The 27,790-nt window shown below is 51.2% G+C and overlaps 1 protein-coding gene across 1 annotated transcript; it reads left to right on the top strand.

Annotated features, from left to right (window-relative positions):
- Positions 1-774: 774 nt before the first annotated feature.
- Padi4 (peptidyl arginine deiminase 4) lies at positions 775-27,790 on the top strand. Its single transcript, XM_051171313.1, has 16 exons — positions 775-901; positions 6,650-6,830; positions 7,708-7,774; positions 10,605-10,672; positions 12,260-12,377; positions 14,176-14,301; positions 15,845-16,023; positions 16,103-16,206; positions 16,406-16,517; positions 17,470-17,577; positions 21,315-21,469; positions 22,688-22,832; positions 22,976-23,078; positions 24,912-24,982; positions 25,305-25,445; positions 27,129-27,790. The coding sequence occupies exons 1-16, from the start codon at positions 810-812 to the stop codon at positions 27,360-27,362; spliced, it is 2,004 nt and encodes a 667-aa protein (XP_051027270.1). The 5' UTR covers positions 775-809; the 3' UTR covers positions 27,363-27,790.

Here is a 27,790-nt window from a genome sequence, read left to right as displayed (position 1 = left end):
AGGGGGAGGCGCCATGGAGGCAGACACCCAGGGTACACAGCAAACCTCACTTCTAAGTCAAGCAACTGCTTTCCCCTCCAAACCCTGCTGTAGCCACCAGGACAAGTGTCTTTTCTCTCTCTGAGCCTCAGTTTTCCATTCTATAAAATGGGCTGGCAGTTACGGGCCCTTGGATGCTTGGTGTTACAGCAAGAAGCTGCTGCACTAAGGTTCTGAAAAAGATCACGTCACCGAGACAGACTGCTAATAAAGCCCCTGCCTTGTGGTGACACCTCTGCTCAAATGCTGACTGGCTACAAAGCCTCTCTGTGCCTCAGTTTCTTCCTCTGGAAAGTAGGTATGATGATGTGTGCTGACCTCAGAGCTACTTCAAGGATGAGATGGGGGGGTAGGGGGCTGTAACAGCACATGTTTCCCAGGCTGTCCTGACAGCCTCCCCCGGGGAAGACTCAGCCACACCTGGAATGACCTCCAGCGGCGTAGCCTATTTCCCACCTTCTTTGCAAAGTCCTGTTAAGTGTGCTTGGGTGAGACTACCCAGGCCTGGCCCAAGGAGGGGTGGCTAAGGACACAGGCTGTGCTCTCCCGCGCAGGCTTCAGAACGCGCTCTGCTTTTCTACTTTTGTCAGTTGCACGGAGGACAGCCACTTGGGGTCCTAGGTGGCCTAAGGTAGGGGAGACTCTGCAGCCACTGGGCACCTGAAGGGAGAGGGGCAGGGCCTCTGGGCCAGCAGGTGCTGACTCATGGCCTCGCCTGGCACACTATAAAGGAACCAGCCCAGGGGCTTCCTGCTGCCTGCTGACGGAGGATGGCCTTGGGCACCGTGATCCATGTGGCCCCCGAGCAGCCCACCCATGCCGTGTGTGTGGTGGGCACAGCGACCCTGCTGGATGTCTGTGGGTGAGAGGGGCAGCTCCTGAGCCTGTGGGGGCAGGGTGGGGCGGGCAGGGGGCTGGGCGCTGCTGGCCTGCTTCAAGCTCTGGACAAGAGATCTGCTAGAGAGATAAAGCGGGGAGGCTGGGAGGTGTGGGACCCACCACAGCCAGTTCTCCGTGAAGTGTAAATACCACCACCTGGCTCTCAGCGCCAGAAATTACAGGGTTGTCAGAGAAGGCCTGTGTCTTGCCTAACAAGGGAGCAATAGCCTCTGCTGTAGGCTACAGTGGGGAGGCTGTGGGGCTTGGGCGGCTTACCTCAGTTTCCCTAACTCATGAAATGACTTTGAGGGTTAAGTGTGGCAATTGCAAATATGTTTGTTGGGTACTCCACAGTGCTGTTTGTCAAGTACACCACAGTGCTTTTGTTTGGTTGGTTGGTTTTGTTGAGGCAGGGTTTCTCTGTGTAGCCTTGGCTGTCCTGGAGTCACTCTGTAGACCAGGCTGGCCTTGATCTCACAGCGATCCACCTGCCTCTGCCTCCCGAGTGCTGGGATTAAAGGCGTGCCACCACACCCCACCCCACAGTGCTGTTTGTTAGGTATTCCTCAGTGCTGTTTGTTAAGTACTCCACAGTGCTGTTTGCTAGGTACTCTGCACAATATGAGGCAGAGCCCCAACAGTTGTTCATTTGTTCATTCTTCCATCCCCTTGTTCACTCAACTGATATAGGCTGAGTACCTACTGACCATTGAGACCTTCGCCAGGTTCTGGGTCACAAAGGACAGTCAAGCAAGCCTCTTGGGTGGAGTCTGGTGTCGCCTTTCATGTGGGAATTGCAACAGCTTCCCCCACAGAGCTGGGCATCATGGCTCAAGTGCCATCCATAAAAGCCACTGGGAAGTGCCCAGGGTCAGTGGGTCAGTGGCGCTGAGGTCACAGAGAAAAAGAAAGCCCTGTGTCATCGGAGGCCCCCAAGTCCCAGAGGACCAATTGCTTGAGGGTGGGTGATAGAGGCCAGAGCTAGCCCATCATCCTTGCCAGGATTCCAGGCTAGCTCTCATTAGGTCAAGGTCACAAAAGCTTCTTTTTTATGTGTCTGCAGGTGTGTGTGTTTGTAGATGCAGGTGTGTGTGGGAGCCTGTGACGGCCAGGACAAACTCAGGTGTCATTCCTCAGACTCTGTGTACAGAGATCAGAGGACAACTGTAGGAGTTGGTTCTCCCCTTTCACCACGTGAGTTCTGGGAACAGAACTCGGGTCATCAGGCTTGGCAGCAAGCGCTCTTGCCCACTGAACCATTTTGCCAATTTTTTTTTTTTTTTTTTTTTTTTTTTTTTTTTTTTTTGAGACAGGGTTTCTCTATGTAGCCTTGGCTGTCCTGGACTGACTTTGTAGACCAGACTGGCCTTGAACTCACAGCGATCTGCCAGTCTCCCAAGTGCTGGGTTAAAGGCATGCACTTTTTTTTCTTTTTTGGAGACAGGGTTTGTCTGTGTAGCCTTGACTGTTCTGGACTTGCTCTGTAGATCAGGCTGAATTAGAACTCACAGCAATCCACCTGCCTCTGCCTCTGCCTCCCAAATGCTGGAATTAAGGCATTCCCCCCCCCTTTCTTTTTTCTTTTTTGTTTTTTGTTTGTTTGTTTTTCAAAACAGGGTTTCTCTGTGTAGCCTTGGCGGTCCTGGACTTGCATTGTAAACCAGGCTGGCCTTGAACTCACAGGGATACACCTGCCTCTGCCTCCCGAGGATTAAAGGTGTGTGCCACCACGCCTGGCTCCTGGTTGTGGTTTTCAAGTAGGGAGATCAGAGTGGTGGCATTTGACCAGAAACGAGTGTTGACGAAAAATATGGATGTTTGTCCCCTGGGAAGAGCCAATACAATTAGTACAAAAGACCTGAGGCAGGGGCATGCCAGCCAGTAGGAAGAGGGGCAAGAAGACAAGAATGGGAGGGGTGCACTGGGCCAGGGTGGGGGCAGGGGCAGCATCTGTGCAGCTCGGGTGGGGCATTGGAAGAGCATCTGCTCTTCTCAAGGAATGGGTTGCTGTGGGCGGCCACGGAGGCCTGTTGAGCAATGGATATCATGTGTACACTTGGTTAAACCCACTCTCTGGTTGCCTGTGAGAACAGATAACAGGGGATGAGGAAAAGAGGCAGGAGATGTCGATGTCAGGTCACGGGAAGGTCATGAGAGTAAGGTCGCAGGGTTCTGACCATCTTGACAGAATCTCCCACTAGCCTGGAACTTCACCGGGTTGGCTGGCTGGCAAGCCTCAGGGGTCCATCTGTCTTCAGCTCCCCAGCCCTGGGACTGCAAGCATGCACTCCCACAATTAGTTTTTTGTTTTGTTTTGTTGGATTTTCGAGAGTCTCTCTGTGTTAGCCTTGGCTATCCTGGACTTGCTTTGTAGACCAGGCTGGCCTCGAACTCACATCAATCCACCCGCCTCTGCCTCCCAAGTGCTGGGATTAAAGGTGTGCGCCACCACGCCCTGCTCCCACAATTAGTTTTTACACATGGCTTCTGGGGATCAAACTCAGGTCCCCATGCCTTTCACATGGGGCCACAACCAGGATCTGATAAAAAGAATTACAAATAGATTACTATATAATAACTAATTTGAACCACCCCTACCAGGCCGTGATATCTGAGCAAGCCCTTAATCCCAGAGCTGCTGGCTGAAGCAGACGCACTGACCTCTGTGGCCCAGTGAGCTAAAGGACCCAAGTCTCACCCCACAAGGGCTTCCTAACCCACAAGCATGGCAACCGGGTGACGATGCCATCGCTTGTGTTGAGGGGACAAGCAGAGGCACCTGTGGTTTGAGATGAGTGGTATTGAAAGCTGTCCCCACGGGGGAAACTAGGAGGTATCCACAATGGGACCACCGGCCTATGCTGGGGTGAGTGCATGAGCGCATACATGCATGCATGCATGCACAAAGTTGAGCACAAAGGCCTTCACTGGCGTTCATCACCTTGGAATCTTTTTACAGAAAGAGAGGGGTCAGGGGGAAAGAAAGAGAGAGAATAGATTAAAAAACGAACTCCTTGGCTGTTTGTTCCTCTCTCAGCAAGGCAGGCTCGAAATCACTCCCTCACTCCCGGCCTTCTGCCATAGTCTTCCAGCAAAGTCCCCCACAGTCCTCTCTGCTCCCATAACTCTGACCCTACACTGTAGTGTGTATTCCAAAGGTGAGCACAAGGAAAAAAGAGAGAAGAGAGAATGTTCCAGAACTCAGGCTCGCTCCCTGGAGCCTTGTGAAAGATAAGCTTCCTCCTCCACTGGCCCTCACTGTCACTGTCACTGTCACTGTCACTGTCACTCCCCTCCTCCACAGCCCACACTGGCTACCCATTACCAAGCCTGCAAACGCTCCCTGCCCCCCACGGCAGCTTCATCACCTCAGAGTCATTTGAGAAAGAAACCCAGGCACCTTGTTCTTTCATCCCTGTCCAGCAGGTTCTGTTGACTTAGAAAGGAAACTATTGCACCTGCCTCATAAAAAATAATCATAATAAAATTAAAAAAAAAAAATAACAGGTTTTCTCAGCTACCGGCTTCATCTTTGCCTTCTCGAGCTTGGGTTGTTTGGTCCCTCAGCTTCCGCTCCATTGGGTAACTCAGCAGCTTCCTGGGTGTGGTTTTCATGCCCCCTGAGGGTGGACAGAGCACCCTGGAGACATGAGGAAGCCCAGACCACAAGTCTGTTGCAGCAGGTCTGGGGCGCAAGTAAGCCTGGGAACCTGTCTCCCCCAGTTTCCAGGGGCTGAGGCAGCTGCCTCTGCATCAAGGACGTTTTCTGGGCTACAGCAGGTCTCTGGGGAGAAGGGTGTCTTTAGAGACAATCCTACATTCAGCCATGTAGTGCCCTTCGACCCGAACCAGCAGAGTCCCATGGATGGGGGTCGGGGAGGGGGGCGGGGAGGACCAGAGAAAGCTTATCAAGTGACAAGTGACGTTGCACGAAGGGAGCATGGGGCATCTCCAGTGCATCCCAGACCTAACACACAGTAGCCTCTAGAAGGATGACGTCAATCTCTTCAGGAGGAAAGAGTCAGGTTTCCAGAGACTGAAGCCTTAACTCCCCCCAAGGCCCATTCGGACCTTCTGGGCAAGGACCCAGAACTAAAGTCCCCTTTGTACTTTCATTGGGGCCTCTGAGAAAGCCTGGCTCCCAACAGCTTAGGAAATTGTTTTGGTTTGGTTGTTTGGTCTGTCTTTCTTTCTTTCTTTCTCTCTCTCTTTCTTTCTTTCTTTCTTTCTTTCTTTCTTTCTTTCTTTCTTTCTTTCTTTCTTTCTCTCTTTAAGATTTCTTTGTTTTATGTATACAGTGCTCTGTCTGCATTTACACCTGCATGCCTGGAGAGGGCATCAGATCACATTATAGATGGTTGTGAGCCACCATGTGGTTGCTGGGAATTAAACTCAGGTCCTCTGGAAGAGCAGACAGTGCTCTTAACCACTGAGCCATCTCTCCAGGCCAGTTGTTTAGTTTTTCTATACAACGTTTCTCTGTGTAATAGCCCTGGCTGTCCTGGACTCCTTTTTTTTTTTTTTTTTTTTTTTTTTTTTTTTTTTTAATACAGGGTTTCTCTGTGTAGCCTTGGCTGTCCTGGACTCGCTTTGTAGATCAGGCTGGCCTGGAACTCACAGCAATCCACCTGCCTCTGCCTTCCGAGTGCTGGGATAAGGGCGTGCGCTCCCACGCTCTGCAACTTTTTAAAATTTTTATTTGGAGACTTTCTTTCATACATGAGTACTGTGCTGACACCATTCCTCCCCTCCCTCTCCAACCTCCAACTCTGCTCGAGTCTCCTCCTTCCCTTGCTCCCTCTCAAGGGCATGTTGCTTTTTAAAGTGTTTCTCAGCCAGGTGTGGTGACGCACGCACACCTTTAATCCCGGCACTCGGGAGGCAGAGGCAGGCGGATCACTGTGAGTTCAAGGCCAGTCTGGTCTACAAAGTGAGTCCAGGACAGCCAAGATAACATAGAGAAACCCTGTCTCAAAAAAAATAAAAATAAATAAAGTGTTTCTCAGCCCATCCAGTTGCTTTGTTAGAGGACGAGCTTCATGAATATCTGCTCAGCCTCCTGGCATCGCTGTGATGCCAGCACTTGGGAGGCAGAGACAGGCCGATCTCTGTAAATTCAGGGCCAGCTTGGGCTATTGAGAGAGACCCTGTCTTAAAAAAGAGAAGAAGAAGAAGAAGAAGAAGAAGAAGAAGAAGAAGAAGAAGAAGAAAAGAGAGAAGAAGAAAGAAAGAAGAAAAAAAAAAACAAAAAAAGAAGAAGAAGAAGAAGAAGAAGAAGAAGAAGAAGAAGAAGAAGAAGAAGAAGAAGAAGAAGAAGATTTGCTTTGCTACAGCTCCAGGAATATGTGTGATTTTGGTTTGGTGGTTGTTATTTTTGTGGGGTTTTTGTTTGGGGGAGTATGATTTTTTTTTTTTGTATATGCACACAGCCCTTGGCATGCCCACTGCTAATGGCCCCCTGTGTTCACACTGTTCTATTGGTGTGTGGTAGGTGCCTTCAACATACACCTCCCTCTGCTGTCTCTCTAGTTCAAGTGTAAGTAAGGCCCCGAGTCAGAGGACTCCTCTTCTGTTTTCTCATTCCCTCCTAACAATCACAACATATTTACTCTCTGGCCGGAACAAGTCCAGCCTGTGTTTCCTCCTGCTGGGAAAAGAAAGGTTGCTGAGGCCGATATTGTGGTAGGCCTTCTCATTGCCGGTGCCAATGCCTGTGTCTCTCACTCCACAGCTCTGCTCCTAAGGGCTGCGCATCCTTCAGCATCACAGCCTCCCCGGGAGTAGTTGTAGATGTCAGCCACAGCCCTCCAGCCAAGAGGAGTACCACGGGGGCCTCCAAATGGCCTCTGGACCCCCAGCTGGAGGTGACCCTCCAGGTGAAGGCAGCCAGCAGCAGCACAGATGACCAGAAAGTGAGTATGGTAGCTGGAGTGGGGCCTGATGGCTGCCGTGGGGAAGGGAGCCAAGGGTGGGAGATGCCAGCCCCCAGTCAGCTACACAGTTTGCTTCCACGGACAGGGCCTACCCTGGGAGAGTCTCCTTCTCTTGGGCAAGTTCATAGTGGCTCCTCTCTATATGGTGTCCCCATAGATGGCACATTCAGGGGCTTTTTTTTTGTTTTTGTTTTTGTTTTGTTGTTTTCTTTCTTTATTTTTTTAAGTATTTATTTATTTATTATTATGTATACAGTGCTCTGCCTGCGTGTATACCTGCAGGCCAGACAAGGCATCAGATCACATTATAAATGGTTGTGAGCCACCATGTGGTTGCTGGGAATTGAACTCAGGACCTCTGGAGGAGCAGTCGGTGCCCTTAACCTCTGAGCCATCTCTCCAGCCCTTTACTTATTTATTATGTATACAATGTCCTGCCTGCATGCCAGGAGAGGGCAGCAGATCTCATTATAGATGGTTGTGAGCCACCACGTGGTTGCTGGGAATTGAACTCAGGACCTTTGGAAGGGAAGCCAGCACTCTTAACCTCTGAGCCATCTCTCCAGCCCCCGGTTTTGTTATTTTCAAGACAGAGTTTCTCTGTGTAGCTATGGCTGTCCTGGAACTCGTTCTGTAGACCAGGCTGCCCTTGGACTCACAGAGATCCCACCTGGCTCTGCCTCCTGGGTGCGAGTGCTGGGATTAAAGGCGTGTGCCACCACACCTGGCCCGGACGTTTTTCTATAGTATCATAGCTAGTTATATTAAGATGGATTGAGCCGGCGCACAGCAGGGCTCAGACTGGGTTTGTTGAGTGACTAAGAGAAGTCATGAATGGTCTGCTGTTGTCTTATAGGTTCGAATTTCATATTATAGACCCAAAACCTCGCCGATCCAAGCCCTGCTCTACCTCACTGGAGTGGGTAAGTGATAGCCAGGGTCCCAAAGAGCTGCCAATGGTGCTCGCCTTTAATCCCAGCACTTGGAAGCAGAGGCAGGCAGATCTCTGTGAGTTCAAGGCCAGCCAAGGCTATATAGTGAAATTCTATCTCAAAAAAAAAAAAAAAAAAAAAAAAAAAAAAAAAAAAAAAAAAAAGAAAGAAAAAGAAAGAAAAGAAAAGAAAAAGAAAGAAAGAAAAGAAAAAAGGAAAGGGAGGCATGGGGGGAGGGGCTCTGAGCATCCTTCTCCCCCCACACAGCACAGCCCCACCTCAGCAAGATACAACATGACTAGATCGTACTTTCAAGTAAGCAAAGACAAGGGGTCCTTTTTTGCTGTCCATAGATGGGGTGGTTCATAGACACACAGATGAGGGACTGGGGATGACGGTAGGGTGCTTGCCTAGGGAGCACGAAGCCCCAGGTTCAGTCTCCAGTATTGCATAAGCCAGGTGTGCACATCTGTACCCTTAGCCCTTGAGAGGCACAGGGGTCAGAGGCTCAAGGTCGCCCTCAGTTACATGGAAGGCTGACAACTACTCAGTTAACACGAAGTATTAAGTGCACACAAAGACTCACATCCCTGTAATAACTGAATAATCAGGCTGGGAAGTAGGTGCGTGGATTCTCCGCACAAGTTGCTGTACGTTTTTAATGCTTTATATATTTACAAATATATTGCAGCAGATAATTCTTTGTTCCCCTAATCCCATTATTTATATCTCATTTTTATCTCATTAAAAACCCATTTATGCACATGTACTTGTATTGTTTTAAGATTTATTTATGCATGTATGCATATGCATGTGTGCCTGCATGACAGAAGAGGGCATCGGATCTCATTATAGATAGATGTCTGGGCGGCACCACGTGGTTGCTGGGACTTGAACTCAGGACCTCTGGAAGAGCAGTCAGTGCTCTTAACCTCTGAGCCATCTCTCCAGCCCCCGTTCTTGTATTTCTTTAATATTCATCTGTAAATAGAACCTATTAGTGTTTCTGCAGAGATGGCTCCGTGGTTGAGAGCGTGTACTGCTCCAACAGAGAATCAGAATTGGGCTCCCAGCACCCACATGAGGCAGCTCACAACCTCCTATAACTCCAGGGACAGACGATCTAACGCCCTCTTCTGGCCTCCACAGGCAACTACACTCATATACTCCCTACCACATACACACAAAATTAAAAATTAAAATTATAAGCCGGGCGTGGTGGCGCACGCCTTTAATCCCAGGACTCGGGAGGCAGAGGCAGGTGGATCGCTGTGAGTTCGAGGCCAGCCTGGTCTACAAAGTGAGTCCAGGATGGCCAAGGCTACACAGAGAAACCATGTCTCAAAAAACCAAAATAAATAAATAAATAAATAAATAAAATTATATTGAAAAATTCATTCTTAGGGGTCTGGAGAGATGGTTCAGTGGTTAAGAGCATTGACTGATCTTCCAGAAGTCCTGAGTTCAATTCCAGAGGATCCACGTTCACGTCCTAGCACCTACAGAAGTCCAGAACAGTGTGTAACTCCAGCTCCAGGGGAATCTGACACCCTCACACAGACATACATGCAGGCAAAGCACCGATGCACATAAAAATAAATAAATCGTTTTTAAAAATCCATTCTTAAGACCAAAGAGTTCACATGCTTGATGCTAGCCTCAACAACACTAGTGAGACATTGTATCTAAGTTTTTAAAAATTAAATCAGTTTTTTAATGAGATCTCAGACTAAACAGCATACTCTTTTTACTTAAGTGTGTACTAAATATATAAATAGCAGATGAAACCTCTGGCTTTTGTTGCATTGATTGATTTTATTCGTGAGTATACATTTAAATAAAATAGGGCTTACTCCAGCGCCAGGCTCTATGCTGAGATGTTGTTGCATTTAATTCTTACAATAATCTGGTGACCATAATAATAATAATCCATTTCACAGATTAGGAAACTGAGACTCAAGGGGTGAACAGATTTGCTCAAGGAACTACTTAGACGTGGAGAAACCTGAGACACCGGAACTCTAATGCTGTGTACACACACACACACACACACACACACACACACACACACACACACACGGCACAATAGTAAAAGGTCACATTGTCGTTTTCATGCAGGGCACAGGTCCCTGTGTCACACTGTGAGGCAATTGGGTCTACATTATTGAAGCAACTCTGGTCACACGTTCTGAAAAGGGGAAAAGAGTTCATGGTCACACTTGTCCCCGGCTGTGGGTTTTTCCCCCTGACACACACGTGTAACAAAAAACCGGTGGCCAGATGGTGGCGGCGCATGCCTTTAGTCCCAGCACTTGGGAGGCAGAGGCAGACGGATCACTGTGAGTTCGAGGCCAGCTTGGTCTACAAAGTGAGTTCAGGACAGCCAAGGACACACAGAGAGACCCTGTCTTGGAAAACCAAAACCAACAACAACAAAAATAAAACAAAAACAAAAACAAAAACAAACAAAAGAACAGGTGAAGATGCTAGAATCGGTGGCCCCTGCCCAGAGGTGGCTGAGGGTTGAGGTTGGGGGGTGGTGGAGCAGAGTTCTTAGAGAGCTTGGTGAGATGACCTGGCAGGGGCTATGGCGGCTTCACTGGGGTGGCTGGGAACTGCTTTCACATCACAGTCATGGCCCAGGAAGGGTAGAGTGGTTGGAAATTCCTGGCTCTGCCCTCTGTAGGGTGAACTTGGTGACAAAGCGTGGGATGTCCCCCACCTCTGCCTCCCATCTTTGGGGCAGACCTGTCCATCAGGGCCAGCTTGATGGGCCCCACGGCTCACCCTCACCAGCTGTCTCCTCTCTCTCGGATTGCAGAAGTCTCTCTCAGCACAGACGTCACCCGCACAGGCAAGGTGAAGCCCAGCAGAGGTGGGAAAAATCAGGTGAGGCCACGGCGCTCTCCTATGGCGCCCCCTTGTGGTGACGAGCTGAACAGGGCCACCTCTCCAGCGGCTCACCAGGAAAACGAAAATCACTGTTGGCTTGTGTATATTCCATCTCTTTTACAAGATCATATTTACAACCAATTGTGGGTTTGGAAGCGTTGTTAGCATACAAGCTGGAATCTCTAGAGTAACCCAGTTAATAGGGAAAACATGATAGATGATGGATCTCAGACTTCAGTGGCCGGTGGATGGATTTCCCTGGTGAGTGATGATGGCATAGGAATGAGAGACAAGGGCGGAAGCTCCGGGCAGCCATGGCAGGGACTATATATTACAGAAAGATAGCTGGCCAGGGTACAGAGAGGGACGTCCACATTAATGACCTAAGGTCTGTGGGTCAACTCCATGGTGCCCCTGGAGCTTCAGAACCGCCCGTGTGACTTTGTGCTTGTGGCTCGTATACACTTTGGCAGGCTTAAAATGATTGACCCCTTTATGGCCTACATTAAATAATAGGGGCAGGGGACAGGAATAGCGGTGCACACCTTTAATTCCGGCACTCGGGAGGTAGAGGCAGGAGGATCTCTGAGTTCGAGGCCAGCCTGGGCTACAGAGCGAGTTCCAGGCCAACCCAGGGCTACACAGAGAAACTCTGCTTCAAAAACAATGACTAAGTAGGGGAAGGAGATGTGTGGTTTAGAGTGTTTGCCTAGCGTTTCTCTGATATCGTCTAACTGTCACATATATCCCTATGGGGACCGCCCAGGATTATTTCGTCACTGGGCAGATGGTGCCTGGCACTAAGACTGGCACTCACCGTGGATAGGAGTGACTATGTGGTCACGTGGGCATGGTTGTGTGGATTAGAATCTTAGCATTCTTATGTACTTGAGTCTATTTCTTTGTCAAGCCGGCATGCTTCAAAGGCTTTTTTAAAAGTCTATTTTATTCTCAGGCTTCTTTATTTTTAAAAAAGGGATGACTTGAGCCAGGTGTGATGGTGCACACCTTTAATCCCAGCGCTCGGGAGGCAGAGGCAGGCAGATTGCTGTGAGTTCGAGGCCAGCCTGGTCCACAAAGCTAGTCCAGGACAGCTAGGGTTACACAGAGAAACCCTGTCTCAGAAAAAAAAAAAAAAAAAAAAAAAAAAAAAAAAAAAGACTTGAGGTTGGGGCTGTGGCTCAGTTGGTAGAGTACTTGCCTAGCATGCAAGAGGTCCTGGATTCGATACCCCACACCACACAGACCGGATGTGATGGGACAGGCCTGTAATTTCAGCTCTCAGAGGTGGAGACAGGAGGGTTAGAAGTTGAAGCTAGCCTTGGCTAAAGTAGAGGCTGTCTTTAACAAACAAATAAAGAAACAAACATTGATAAATCACATTTTGCATTTTAAGGCAGATCTGGTTATATTTAGAGCCATCAAAACTCCATTCTTTAGGGCTTTGAACTGCTGGATGAAAGAAACAGCCAGATAAAGTAGACAAAGTAGGAGGTGAGAAAAACACCAGACACTTGTCTCCCAAGGGCTGATGGGATCTGAGAGAGTTCCCGACAATGTCTTTTGCTCTCTTGATGTTTCCAGAGTACCTGGACCTGGGGCCCGGGTGGCCATGGCGCCATCCTGTTGGTAAACTGTGACAAAGAGAACCCCAAGTCCTCCAGGATGGACTTCGAGGATAATGAAGTCTTGGACAACAAAGGTAAAGACCAAAGACCATGGGCAGCTCCGAGGACAAGGCTCCTGGGCCCACGTGGTCTTGTAATAGCTCCTGAATCTGGGTTTAGTGAAAGCATGTCCGTGTTAGCTCGTCCATGTTACAGGGGAAGAAATGAAAAAGTATCCTAAGAGAGCAAGTGACCTGCCAAAGTTGCCCAGCAGTCCCAAGAGACCAGCATGGGCTCCTGGTGCCCCAAGAGTTGATGGGGACACTACTGGCCTCTGTCCAGCCCACATATCTTTGCTTGGCTCAGACATAGGGCCCAAATTAAATAAAAAAGGAGTGCTGGTCCCCAAATATTGCACAAGACCCCAGCGCCTGAAGGGTAGGGAACCCTGAGGTCCAGAGAAGCAGAGCACACAGCTAGTGTGAGGCACACAGCCTCTCAGTCGCAGAGTCAATTATTTGAGGCCTGGGCAGCCTGACACCTTGATGTGTTGGAGAAATTCAAGGACTGTGGATCTCAGTGGATACTCCTCCAGGATGCTGGGGTAGCCCAGGGGTGGAAGGAGAGACAAGTCACCCACCTTCCCTGGGGGGATGCTAAGCCGATGGGCCAGGGCTGGGGTTTGCCTGGATGTCATGGGAACGTGTAGGAATGACTATGTGTCTAATGCGTGCAGATGGCTGGGCTGGCGCCAGGGACATCCCTAAAGGGTGTTCATTTATCCTGACCTGTGGGGACTCCCAGGGCTCCAGACGACAAAAGATCTAGATAGGCCACCTTATCTTCACACTCCCCACCCTTCGGCGCTCTCTCTGCCCCTGTTTCCTGATAGAGAAACTGAGGCACTAAGAGCTCCAAACTCACCCAGATCCAGACTTAACGCATGTCCTTGCCCCCTTCACTGTGGTCCAGCTGCCGTCAGCACTGACCACTTGGCATTTCCCCATCACCCTGATACACAGATCTGTGCTGACCACTGCCAAGCACCACCTCTGTTCTGGGCATCCATCGTGCTCTAGAATTTGAGTGTTGGGGGTCACAGCAAGAAACCCAATAAAACATAGGCCCTGTTGCTCTGAGTTTCTATCCTTAGCTCACCTTTTTGGAGATGTCTACAGATAAACACCGTTTGCATGCTAAAGAGAATAGAGCCAAGGGCTGATGAGATGGCTCAGTGGGTTACGGGGCCCTTGCTACCAAGCCTGATGACCCGAGTTCGAGTCCTGAGTCTAGCAGAGAAGAGAATTTACTACTGCAAATTGTCCTTTGACCTCCACACGTTTACCACACCTTACTCAACCCTCTCGCATGCACCCGCATGAAAAAATAAGTGTGGGCTGAGGCTGAGTGACAGAGGTGTTGCCTTGCACATTCAAGATTCCGAGTTCAAGCCTCCATGCTACAAAATGAATGATAAGTAAATGTATTTAAAAAACACAAGCTGGGTGTGGTGCGCTCACTTGTAATCCCAGCACTCTGAGAGGCAGAAGCAAGTGGATCGCTGAATTTGAGGCCAGCTTGGTCTACAAAGCAGGTACAGGACAGCCAGGGCTACACAGAGAAACCCTGTCTCGAAAAACCAAAACCAACCAACCAAACAAGCAAACAAAACACCAGCTGCTCTTCCAAAGGTCCTGAGTTCAATTCCCAGCAACTACATGGTGGCTCACAACCATCTGTAATGAGATCTGGTGCCCTCTTCTGGCCTGCAGGCAGAACACTATCACACAATAAATAAACAAAATTAAAGAAAAAGTTCCTTTGTGGAACCAGGAGGCGTCTGGAGGGACATGGGCACTGGGGACAACCATGGCCACATGCTTCTTGTGTCAGACCTGCAGGACATGTCTCTGATGACCCTGAACACGAAGACTCCCAAAGACTTCTTTGGCAAATATCAGCTGGTGCTGCATGTGCCCAAGGCCAAGATGAACAAAGTGAGGGTGTTCCAGGGCACACGTGAGTATCCGCCTGGCCCTTCCTTCCTTGCATCTCTGAAGCTGTCGCTCCAGGTTCCTTTCCTGGCCCCAGTAGATGGGGCCCTGCCCTGTCCCACAAACCCTTCAGCAAGTAGTTCCTATGCAACTATGGTGTGCTTGGTTCTGAGCACCAGGCACAGGGCTGTGTGGTTGGCATGTGCCTGTGTCCTCTGCCTTCCAGATGAGGTGACTTGAGGAAAGGCCTTGTCCCAGTTGGGAACAAGGGAGTGACTTCTTCCAGTGAGGGTGTTTTGTTTTATGTTTTGGTTTTTTTGTAGTTGTTTTTTGTTTGTTTGTTTGTTTTTTTAGACAGAATTTCTCTGTGTAGCCTTGGCTGTCCTAGACTCACGCTGCAAACCAGGCTGGCCTGGAACTCACAGAGATCTGCCTGTCTCTTCCTCTTGAGTGCTGGGATTATTTTTGTTTTGTTTTGTTTTTGGAGTCAGAGTTTCTCTGTATAGCTTTGGCTGTCCTGGACTCGTTTTGTAGACCAGGCTAGCCTCGAACCCACATCAGTCCACCTGCCTCTCCCTCCTGAGTGCTGGGATTAAAGGTGTGTGCCACCACACCATACCTGGCTCTTCTTTCTTTTTATTTCTCTTTCCTAGCTCCTTGCTGTCTCCCTCTTCCCCTCCCCCCATTCTCCCCGTTGACCCCCACCCCATGTGCCCATGACCCCACTCACTGGGAACATTTCTCAATCACCAGCAGCTTTGCAGCCCCTCACTCCTGCTACCCAGGCAGTGTCAGGCTCTGCTCTGCGCACAGGGCGCTCAGCCTTAAACAGGACCAAGTTTTTGGCCCGTGCCACTTTTATCCTAGTTGGGTAAAGCATTAGGGACAGCAGTGTGGGGAGTGGAGCCGGGGCAGAGAGTGAGGAAGGTCGGGGAGACGGCATACTCTGAGGAAGGACATCCGGGGCAGAGGGAACATCAAGTGCGAGGGCCCTGAGGTGGGATGGCCCCTGAGTGTTTGAGGACTGCAGTGGGGGCCAGAGAGGCCATTGTAAAGTGTGCAAGGCTTAAAGCGGTGAGTGGAGCCCCAAGGGGATAGGGCCTGTCTGGATGTCTCTGCTCGTCCAGGCATAGTGGACAGCAGAGGGCTTTCTATCAACTTGTTGCAGCTCCATTCCATCCTAGACTAAAGTAATCAACCTGATAAAGTGATGACTAACTCTGTCCCCTCCATCCAGGCATCGCTACCCACAGGAAGCCCTCCCCTCATCCCTCTGTCACTGCTTTCATTGGTGTGTGTTGTATCCCTAGTTGTCTAGGAGACAGCGCAGTGTGCTTGGGGATAAATGGATATCTGAGTGAATGAATAGTGCAAAGTCTGAATGGGGCTGACACCTGCCATTGCCCTTCCTGGATCCCCTCTCATCAGGGAAACAAAGTCCCAACTGGAGCTTTGATGTTCTCCCCCTAAACAAGGGGACCCCAGGAAGGCACCTCAGGCACTGAGGAGAGGAAATCAGAGCCAGCATTGGCATGCTAGGCCTGAGCACACACTCCGCCTCTTTCTAGGGGGCAAACTGCCGTCCAGGTTTAAGGTGGTCCTGGGGCCCCAGCAGTTCTCGCACCGCCTGGAGCTGCCGGGCGGCCAGCATAGCACAGACTTCTATGTGGAGGGGCTTGCCTTCCCTGACGCCGACTTCCAAGGCCTCATTTCCCTCACTGTCTCCCTGCTGGACAAATCTAACCCGGTAGGTATCAGCCTAGGGGTGGGCAGGGAGGGGAAGCGGGTGTGGGACCCTCCCTGACCGTGACATCTCTCCCCTCCAGGAGCTCCCCGAGGCCCTGGTGTTCCAAGACAGTGTGATGTTTCGTGTGGCCCCCTGGATCATGACCCCCAACACGCAGCCCCCCCAGGAGGTATACGTATGCAGGTGAAGCTCTGGGAGTGGGGTGGGGTCTGGGTACACCAGGGAGAGCCCTGAATTCTGGGGATGCTGCATTTGCTGGGAATGGAAGAACATACTTCCTGCTCTGAGCTGCCGGAAGCCAGGATTTGCACAGGACCCTGGAGAGAGGGACCAATTGTTATCGCTGCCACTCCTCTGTGGTGATGAGGTCTAATTTTCGTAGGATTGCCAACAACGAAGACTTCCTAAAGTCACTGACTGTTCTGACCAAGAAAGCCAGGTGCAAGCTGACTGTGTGCCCAGAGGAGGAGAATTTGGATGACCAGTGGATGCAGGTTCGTGGCCCTAGTCTGCCTGAAGCCGAGGGACAGATACAGGTCTTGGGATTTCTGAGATGGAGTGGGAGAACAGAGTCCTCAGCAGTCCCTTATACCAGGGAGTTCATCTGACATAGACTGTGAGCCACCGTGCCCCCACCCCCATCCATGCCCGTGCCCTGGCTCTCACCTTGTGCCTTTGCCCATCTCTTCTCAAGTGTCTCCCTTATCAGCCATACCCGAGTCCTGCTCATCAGAGGCCGGCATGAAGGCTGCCCCTTCATGTATGGCACCCCTCCAGTAGGACCATATCCCTCTTCCTGTCTGTTAAGTCCTACCCTCGTCATCCCGTCTCTGTGCTGTAGGCTGGTCCTTGGGAAGCTGCAGACAGATCCCATCTTTCACCAAGATATGACCAGGGTTTCCTCGCTGTAGAGATACTGTGTCTGTTTCAACCGCAACCCTGCACAGCTGCAGGAAAAGGGCAGGGTCGGTGCCAGATTCATTTCTGAGAGCCCGTGCATCCACTCACTTACAGGGCTGGGTGAGCCACCTGCCGGCTCCGGTGAGACCCAGGAGGCTGCTTCTCACCTGGGATAATTAAACAGCTTTCCTCCATCACAGCCATATTGGAAGTCCTCTGGGCACCCCAACATCCCCCCAGCACCTCTAGGCACCCCATAATGGGATGTTCCCTGTCCTCAAGGACAAGGCTCCATCACCACATCTCAGCCACAGCCCTGAGTGCCCCCCCCAAGAGTCAGGGCTTCTGTCCTGTTCATTTTCCCAGCAGGCTGTGCAGGACACAGGTCTGCCTGCATCCTCAGGGCCACTCTCTGGCCTCAAGTGTCCCGTAGAATTTGTTCTTGATGGCATGGTCAGCGGGGCCGGGGCGGGGGGGGTCCACACCGTATCGGGCTCTGGGTGCCAGGACTGTGGCACAAGCCGCAGCTGCTCTGCACCCCTCCAGGATGAAATGGAGATTGGCTACACCCAGGCTCCCCACAAGACGCTGCCTGTGGTCTTTGACTCCCCGAGGGACAGAGGCCTGAAGGACTTCCCTGTCAAACGAGTCATGGTAGGAACTCTGTGGGCCTGGCTGACACCCAGCCACCCAGTGCCCCTGGCCTTGAGGCCCCTCCCTCTTCAACCCATCTCTCTCCAGGCCACCCCTTATGCTTGAGCAACCTGGTCCCCAAAGCTGACTTCCTGTTCCAGTGGGACCCAAGGGGTGGTGCTGACTATTTCAGCTATTATGTTGATAAGATCTGGGTTCTCAGAGCCTTACCATTCATGAGCTCACCTGGTCCTTGGGACAACCTTGCAAGGGGCATCCTGGGCTATCTAGGACAGGGTGGGAGTTTCATCTCTTGGGTATAGTTTTCTTTTGGGGGGGCTACACTGGGGCTGTGGTGGGACTTCAGGATCAGCCAGACTTTTATCAGTCACAGTCAATACAGTCAGGAGTGGGAAGTGACATATTGGTGAGTCACACCAAAATGGCAGATGGATGCCAACTCAGCCCATGTCGTAGTCGTCATCGTTGTTGTCATCGTCGTCATCGTCATCATCATCATCACCATCATCATCATCAATAAAAATAATAGTATGTTTACCAAGCCCACATACCTTCAGCCCCAGGCCTCCCTGTCCTCCCAGGAAGACCGTAGCCTGCACTGGGGCCTGGAATCTTCAGACGGAGAGACAAGGCTTGCAGCCATGAGTATTTTGCACGCAGGAATCTCATCAACAGTCCCCTTTGCTTCTTCCTGGCCACGCCCTATTCTTGCAGCCCGGGGCGTAGCCAGGCTCTGTATGTTGAATAATGGCAGAGGCAAGTCCAAGTCCTTTGGAGGTGAGAGCATCAGCCTACTGCTGCCAGGACTTTGTCCTCCCCACCCTGCCATGCTGGTTCCCATCCTGCCTGCAGTGGCTACATCTTACCGCTTAGATATTCCAAAGGCTGCAGCAGGTCTTTGACTGCATACATACACAACACCTTCTTCCTTGTGCAGAAATCACCGGGCTTTTCACCAGTATCATCATGGATCCATCTCCCTGCCCTTTTCCAGCATCCAGTCCACTGAGCTCCGTCCAGGCTTTTTTTTTTTTTTTTTAAAGATTTTTATATACTTTTTAAGTATGAGTGCTCTATCTGCATGTACACCTGCAGGCCAGAAGAGGCATCAGATCCATGTGGTTGCTGGGAATTGAACTCAGGACCTCTGGAAGAGCAGACAGTGTTCTTATCCACTGAGCCATCTCTCCAGCCATCTCATCCAGTTTTTCAAATTTCCCATTGCTCTCTGACCTCAGGCCCTTGGCATATCTCGTATGCCATTCCATCTGCCAGGAATGCACCTCTCTATTCTGGCACTGGCTGACTCTCAGCTTTCGAGTCTCAGCACCAGTGTCCTACCCAGCTGAACCTCTCCTGATGCTATCAGGGGTCCATGCCAGTGTCATCGGTTGCTGATAAAATATTCTGACCAAGCCGGGGTGCGGTGGCACATGCCTTTAATCCTAGCATTCTAGAGGCAGAGGCAGGTGGATCTCTGTGAGTTCAAGGCCAGCCTGGTCTACAGAGTGAGCTAGGACAGCCAGGGCGACACAGAGAAACCTTGTCTTGGGAAAACAAAAACAAACACAAAAAAAAAAACTAACTAAAAAAACCATTATGACCAAAACCAAAAGCAAGTTGAGGACAGGATTTACTTGACATACACTTTCTTTTTTTTTTTTTTTTTTTTTTTTTAAGATTTTTAAAGATTTATTTATTTATTTATTTATTTATTTATTTATTATTATGTATACAATGTTCTGCCTGTGTGTACACAGGGCATCAGATCACATTATAGATAGTTGTGAGCCACCATGTGGTTGCTGGGAATTGAACTCAGGACCTCTGGAAGAGTAGCCAGTGCTCTTAACCTCTGAGCCATCTCTCCAGCCACAGTCTCTCACTGTGGGAAGTTGAGGCAGGAGCTGAGGCAGAGGTCACAGAGAAACATGGCTTACTGGCTTGCTCTCCATGGTTTGCTTAACCTGCCTCCTGTTAGCACCCAGGACCGCACGCCCAGGGTGGATTGCCTACAGTGGCCTGGCCCCTCCCACGTCAGTCACTAATCAGCACTATAGCCCACAGACTTGCCCACAGGCCAATCTGATGGAGGTATGTTCTCAGCTGAGCTTCCTTCTCTCCAGATGATCTTGTATCACACTGACAGAAACTAAGGCGCCTTGCGTGGCGGACTCCTCCTTGCTCATTTCTCCCAGGGTGTTTTGTTGCAGTATCTCCAATGCATTTGGTTAGTTCTCCTCTGCCTGGCCAGGGTGTGGGGCTGCCCTGCTATTGCTGAGTGTGAGCAGCCAGCATGTGACCTGCATGCTGCGGTTCTTTCAGTATGATGCTAGGAATTCTATATCACCTGACATGGGGTGTCTGAAAGCTCAGTGCTGGGGAGGCTGTTCTGTTCTGTGTTGTGCAGAAAACCTTGTCTTTAAAAGAAAGGAAGGAAGGAAAGGAGGGAGAGAAGGAGGGAGGAAGAAAGGAAGCTGCGTGTGCTGGCACACACCTTTAATTCCAGCACTCGGGAGGTAGAGACAGGCAGATTGCTGTGAGTTCCAGGCCAGCCTGGTCTACAAAATGAGACTAGGGCATCCAGGCTACACAGAGAAACCTTGTCTGGAAAAAGAAAAGGAAGAAGGAGAAGAAGGAGAAGAAAAAAGGAAAGAAAAAGAAAAAGTAAAAGAAAAAGAAAGCAAGCCAGGCACGGTAGCGCACACCTTTAATCCCAGCACTCAGGAGGCAGAGGCGAGCAGATCACTGTGAGTTTGAGGCCAGCCTGGTCTACAAAGCGAGTCTAGGACAGCCAAGGCTACACAGGGAAACAGTGTCTCAAAAACAAACAAACACACACACACACACACAAAACAAACAAACAAAAAAAGAAATAGAATTAAAATACTGCTATTAAATCTAGCCCAATGCTGTGGACAGCAAAGCCACTGAGCTGTCAGGTCAGCATCTGAGAAATGCCGGAAGTCAGGGAGGGGGTGCCCTGCCTAATGTTTCAATGTAGGAGGTGGGCTCAGCTCACAGATGGGATGCCCACCTGGCCAGCTGATGACACCAGGAAACGAGGGAGGCAACATCTGGGCCTGCCCTTCCCCCACAGCGAAAAGGGACTACAGCAGGGAGGCAGCCCAAGGCAAGCCCTGGCATCCAGCACAAGGCGTTTTCTCTTGAGACTCTTTTCCCTGGGGCCTCAGCGATACACCTGAGACCACACTTCGACAAGCGACATCCTGTGGCAAGTGACTGTGGAACTGCAGGAGGATACACTGGTGTTATGTTAAGCCACTAGGTGGTGATCTACCACAGCACCCACCCACAACGCTCACACAGGGGTGACAGTCCTCTGGAGGAGGCTCACATGGAGATGTCATACATGGTAAAGCCCATTCTAGGCCAGGGTCAGGATGGGGATATGGTGTGAGGCACAGTGCTGGCCACAGGGGTGGCTTGGACTCCTGTCCCACCTCAAACTGGCCGAAGGAACCCCCGTCTCCATCCATCCATCACTTGTTCCGAACCTGTAAAAGCAGCACAAAGAAGGCTTTGAGGTCCTTCTGCTCCGTGCATAAGTTTTCCAAGCAGGTGACACGTGCTGGGGACCCAACAGGTTACACACACACTCTCGGGCAGCCCCCAGAACTCCTTCACGTGACCAAATCATCATTAAGGCCGCAGCCACCATTTCCATCTTGGGGACAGATGTCTCTAACTCTCATTCAATCCTTCTCCCATCCCAGGGTCCAAATTTCGGCTATGTGACCCGAGGGCCCCATATGACAGAGGTCACTGGGCTGGATGCCTTCGGGAACCTGGAGGTGAGTCCCCCAGTCACCGTCGAAGGGAAGGAGTACCCACTGGGCAGGATTCTCATCGGGAGCAGTGGTTACTCCAGGTAAGAAGAATGGCATGGGAGTGGCCAGGACCCAGGTGCTGGGGTGGGGGGGCAGTGACAAGAGCCACAGTGGAGCCTCCCTTATGTCCTCCAAACCTAGGAGGGCAGCAAACATTGAGAGGAGTCCACATGTAGGGTAAGGAAACTTCAGAGCCCACCTCTGCCCAGTTATATGTTGTCAGTCAATGGCTATTTATTGGGCATCTATTACGTGCCAGAAGCTGGGGGTAGAGCAGTAAGTGTGCCCGCCCACTTGATCTGACCGGCTTCAACACCCATGCTTGTCCATCACAAGGGCATCTAGGCTGAGTCACCAGTCAGTGCTCTCTGTGGTTCGACACTGATCCTATGTACCTCAGTGGCTGTGCCTCAGTTTCCCCCCACCCAAGGAAACTGCAGGGACAGAGCCTAAGTTGCTCAGCTCTCAGTGCCATGATGGCAGCAGCCCAGGCTCCATGGTCCCTTCCCTACATGGGAGGAACCTTGAGTTCTTTGCCAGGCCACCATCCCCAGACACCACCTTCCCACGGCTACCCTCCATTGCATGAACTTTTCCTAGGGCAACAGAAACAATATGCTCTCCCAGATAGAATCCCAACAACGGACCAGAATAATCAGTCTTCCAAGGCCCAACTTGGGGGTGTACTGGGCTTACACTGAGCATGGGTGAGGGGTACTTATGGGTGGGTGGGTGACCATGAAGCATCAATGAAGTGTCACCCCAGCATGGATGACTCCCTGTCACTGTATCCATGGGCCTCCTCCCCACTTCAGTCAACCTTCCTCTTCTGTTGTTACACTCTAGCATAGAGGTTTTCAACCTTCCTAATGCTGCAGCTCTTTAATGCAGTTCCTCATGGTATGGTGACCCCCCAATCATAAAAATTACTTTTGTTGCTACTTCGTAACTGTGATTTTGCTACTGTTATGAATAGTAATGAAAATATGTTTCCCCATAATCTTGTGGGGGTTTTTTGTTTGGTTGGTTGGTTTGGGGGGGTTGTTTTTTGTTTTTGTTTTTCGAGACAGGGTTTCTCTATGTGGCCCTGGCTACCCTGGAACTCGCTCTGTAGACCAGATTTGGCCTCGAACTCACAGAGATCCACCTGCCTCTGCCTCCCGAGTGCTGGGATTAAAGGCATGCGCCACCACGCCCGGCTGACGTTGTCTTCTGATGATGTTGATAGCTGTCATAACTTCTTATCCCTGTGAGAGCAGCGGCGAGAGCAGGGACATGCACCAGGCCTTACAGGACTTCCTGGGCGCCCAGCAGGTGCAAGCCCCCGTGAACCTCTTCTCCGATTGGCTCTTTGTGGGTCACGTGGATGAGTTCCTAAGCTTCGTCCCAGCACCGGACAGGCAGGTGTGTAAATCCTTCTGCCTGGGTTCCCAAGCTACCTCTCCCTCTCTGCGGGGACAGGAAGGTGGTAGAGGGTACCACTGCCCCCTCCTGGGAACCCCATGTTGCGGGCTAAGCAGCCTCCTAACTCCAGTGTTTCCCATCAGGGCTTTCGGCTGTTACTGTCCAGCCCCAGAGCCTGCTTTCAGCTGTTCCAGGAGCTACAGGGCCAGGGCCACGGTGAAGCGCCCCTGTTCGAAGGACTCAAGAGTAAGTTGACTATGGCTGGCGTCCCGTGGGGGTTAGCTTCTTCTGTTGTCTATAGTCTCCACTGCTTGCTGAGATCCTGTGGGTAACAGAGATTTGTGTACCTCCTATGTACGGGGCACCATGCTCAGCGCTGGGCCTCCAAGCTCCCTGTGAGCTAGCAAGACAGCAAAAGGTGCCTTTGGGGTACCTGAGTCTGAGGCTGCAGGGGGGAGGGGAGGAAGGGGTGTGTGGGGAAGAATGCGGGAGGTGCCGGTGGGGGCTGCGGGAGTGGGGTGGTTAGCAAGGTGGAAGGGGCCTTGAGGTGACAGAAAGGGAAAATGTCCCACAGGGAACTGAGAAGGCGTAAGGCAGCAGAGATAGATCTCAGGATGCAATGTTCTCACTAAATTGAACAAAGGCCAGGGTCAGAGGCTCTGGTGGCACAAGCCTTTAATCCCAGCACTGGGGAAGTAGAGGTGGGTGGATCTCTGTGAGTTCGAAACCAGCCTGGACTACAGAGTGAGTTCCAGGACAGCCAGGGCTACACAGAGAAACCCTGTCTCAAAAGACCAAAAAAAAAAAAAAAAAAGGAATATTCTCTAAATATATTTGAGCGTGGTGTGTTACACAGAAGCAAGCAAACCATCATTCCCCACCCACACCGCACTTGGCTTGCTTGTTTGCCTTTCGGGTCAAGCTTTGGGGTCTCATGCTACCAGGGAAGTGCTGTGTCACTGAGCCCACTCCCGCCCCAGGCTCCTCCTTTCCTGACAGGGTCGGGATCTGTGGCTGGGAATGTAAGCTCAAATGGAACAGTGCTCGCCAGGATTGACCCTGGGTTCTGTTCTCAGCACCCAAAAGCTGGGTATGGCGGTGCCCACCTATAATCCCAGCACTCAGAAGGTTGAGGACCAGGAATTCAGGGTCATCCTTGGCTACTTAACAAATTTGAGGCTACCCTGGGCTATGTGAGAACCTATCTCAAAAGTAAATATAGGGACTGGAAAAATGGCTCAGCAGTTAAGAGCACTTGTTATTCTTGCAGAGGCCCTGGGTTTGGTTCCCAACACCCACATGATGGCTTTCAGCTACCTGGGACTCCAGTCCCAGGGGATCTGATACCCTTTTTTTTTTTTTTTTTTGGCCTCCTCAGGCACCAGGCACACACGTGATGTACAAATACATATACACATTAAAAATTAAAACAAAATCATAATAAATAAATAGGCTCTGAGGCCAAGGGCTAAAGCTCTGGGATTGGGAAAAATGCAGACCACCATGGTGCTGCTCAGTTTCTCCAGTTCTGACCCTTTCCTGAGCCAGGAGTCTGATCAGGTGATGCCACACCCAAGCAGCTCCCTTTTCCCAGCGGCCAGTGTCACCTCCCAGGGACATTGACACAGCAGCCTGGTTTATTGGTGCTAGTGGTGCGGCTAGATCAGGGCCTGGCATTGGAGTAGGGTTGGTTGACCTAACTGGTTGGCTCTGCCAGGATCCTGTCTCTCTTGGGCAACACCTTGTCTTCTGTGCCTCTTTGGGCTTTGCCCTGTCTGAGGCTGCAGGCTCTTCCGTTGGATGGTCGCTTTCCTCATCCTCTGTCATATGAGGTTCAGTGGGGTTACTCAGCTGTCCTTACTGCTGCCACTCTTATGTCCATCCTGGGCCTGGCGGATGCTAAGTTTTACCAGAGGCAACACTTCCTCCAAACCAAACAGGGTCCCTTTGGAGATGGGGGCACGTTGGAGGGCGAATGCACCCACGAAAGAGATGGAGACCTTGGGCCCAGCATTGTCCCTCACTGGAGGGGAACCCGCCCCCCAAGCTGGGTCCATTTTCTCTCTTTCTCTATGGTAGGAAAAAAGCAGCAGACGATCAATGACATTCTGTCCAGCAAGAAACTGAGGGACCAGAATGCATATGTGGAGGTACTCAGCCCAGGTGTCCTGGAGATGCTGCAGGGGGTGCCTGGCTCCACATGACTAGATGCATGGGGTGGGGTGAAGTGGGGTGGGATGGGGGTGGGGTAATGGGGTGGGATGGGGCGGAAGGGGGTGGGGGAGGGCTCTTGAGGCTGCTCACTATGCATGCACTGGCTACCATCCCAGGATCAGGCAGAGTGCAGAAAGGCAGTGTGTGGGGTCCCTGGGAGCCAGAACCCTGGTTCCTACCCATCCCTGCTGCTGTTTCACACTGTCTCCTCCCCTAACGTACCCCCTTGCTCCTCGCCCCTCCCCACCCCCCCACCAGAGCTGTATCGACTGGAACCGGGCAGTGCTGAAGCGGGAGCTGGGCCTGGCAGAGGGTGACATCATTGACGTCCCACAGCTCTTCAAGCTTGTAGGGAACTCCAGAGGGAACCAGAAGGCCGAAGCCTTCTTCCCAAACATGGTAAGGAGGTGATAGCCACCACCCGATTTCCTCGCACTCAAGTGGTTTCTCAAACTTCCGCATGCAGCCAGGAGAGGCCTGAAGCAGGCCTCAGGATGGCCCGGGCGGCTTCTCCTTGCTCCCTTCCAGGCTCCTATAGCCCTAATGGCACCCAGAACCTCTGCTGAGCCTCACACAATGTCAGAAGTGGGTTCTCTCACTGCTTTGCTTCCAGAGGCAGTTCAGAGAGGTTAGGGGGCGTCTAGCACAAAAACACACAGCAGGTAAGAAATGGCAGAGCGAGGGTTGGAGGGAGGAGGAGGTGGTCAGGGACTTGGCAGACACAGGTCACAGAGGAAGTGTTCTGAGGTGGCATTCATTGGTGGGAAGGGAGCCCATGCCAAGAACAGGACCTCAGAGTGAGTGGTCGCAATCCTCCCTCTCCCTCACCCCCAGGGTGGAGCCAGATTGAACATATCAGAGCACAGACTTAACTTTGGCCCCCCCCCCACCCCCCAGCACATTGTCCCACCTCCCACTGCAGTTTTTCACCGAATGCTCAAGGACCGGGTGGAAACTTACCCGGAAGGAAGACTGGGGCCTAAAGTTCAGGAAGGAGCCAGCAATGTTTATCTACAGACTGGGCCCCCCCCACCCCCCGAGCTCTGGGGCTCCAGTGCAGCAGCTCCAATCTGGCCAATGAGGTTTCTCCTCCAACGTTGAACTGCTGCAGGAGACTCCACGTCTCCCTCTCTCCCCAACAAAGCCCCTGAGGCCTATGGGTCACAGTTCGCTGTGGTCTGGCTTCTCACTGAACTTGAACAGCACATGACATGACATTCTACCCAGAGACTGCTGGGAGGGGGGGTTGTTTGTTTGTTTGTTTGTTTTGGTTTTGGTTTTTCAAGACAGAGTCTCTCTCTCTGTGTAGCTTTGGCTGTCCTGGACTCACTTTGTAGACCAGGCTAGCCTCAAACTCACAGTGATCCGCCTGTCTCCGCCTCCCGAGTGCTGAGATTAAAGGCGTGCGCCACCACCGCCCAGCGAGACTGCTTGTTACCAGAAGAAAACACAGTGTTAAATTGTGCCCACCACGTGAGAGGTGGAGGCAGGCAAGGCTGGAGTTCAGAGTCAGCCTTGCCTACATAGTATATTTGAGGTCAACATGGGCTACATGATACCCTGTCTCCAAAAAGAGATATGCGGGCTGGAGGGATGACTAAGCAGTCAAGAGCACTTGCTGCTCTTCTCGAGGACCCGAGTTCGAGTTCCTAGCACTCATGTGGAAAGGCCCAACTGCCTGTAACCTCAGCTCTAGGGCACTTTCTGGATTCCTTTAGGTACCTGCGCACACCTGGCAGACCCAGACAACATGAGTAAACCTAAAACTGAAGGGCAGCGGGGTATGGACAGGTGGCTTAGTGGCTAAGAGCACTTACAGAGTTAGAACCCCAGGACCCAGGTAAAAAGCTGCGTGTCACCCACCTGCCTGTAATCCTTGCTCTGAGTGCCATAGAGGCAGAAAAATATCTGGGCCTTGCAGGCTTCTAACCTAGCTGAGAAAACAGGGAGAGACCTTGCCTCAAAGGAATCTGGGGAGAACACAGAGAGGCAGAGGATAAAAGGAACAGGCCGAGTTCAATAGACCTGTGGGTCCTACACCAGCAGCTGTTTTCTTTGATCTGGGCCTCCACTTTCACACAGGTGAACATGCTGGTGCTGGGCAAACACCTGGGCATCCCCAAGCCTTTTGGGCCCATCATCAATGGCCGCTGCTGCCTGGAGGAGAAAATTTGCTCCCACCTGGAGCCGCTGGGTCTGCACTGCACCTTCCTCAATGACTTCTATGCATACCACGTGTACCACGGAGAGGTTCACTGTGGCACCAATGTTCGCAGAAAGCCCTTCACCTTCAAGTGGTGGCACATGGTGCCCTGAGTCACCGCCTCCAGCAGCTTCCCATGAAGATTGTCCTAGGCCGAGGTTTCTGGCTCCCTGCAGTGAGGTGCAACAAGAGATCTGGGGATGTTTGGGCTTCCCCAGGGGTGGCTACCCTTCCCTGCCACTGTGGCTTGCTTGCTTCACCCATGTCTGCCTCTTGTCCCATCTCTGTATGTCCAAAAATGGTCCTTGCATAGCAAACTCAGTTCTACTTAGAGATGCTACAGTAAAGATGTGGTTTCGGGTCTTTATTTTACCATTGAATGTCACCCCCCAGCCAGCCCTATCTCTATAAAGCAAAGTAAAATCAGTTTCAAAGCACCCATGAGGTAACAGCTGGAAGTTCTTCGACTATTTACTATGATGTGTGTCTCTCTATTTTTCTTTTTTAAAGCAGTGCTTGAAATGGAACCCAGAGCCTCATG

This window comes from Acomys russatus, chromosome 29, assembly GCF_903995435.1.
Source record: "Acomys russatus chromosome 29, mAcoRus1.1, whole genome shotgun sequence".
Lineage (NCBI taxonomy): Eukaryota > Metazoa > Chordata > Mammalia > Rodentia > Muridae > Acomys > Acomys russatus.
Note: the sequence above shows the minus strand (reverse complement) of the source record. Positions and strands in the feature narration are given on the sequence as shown.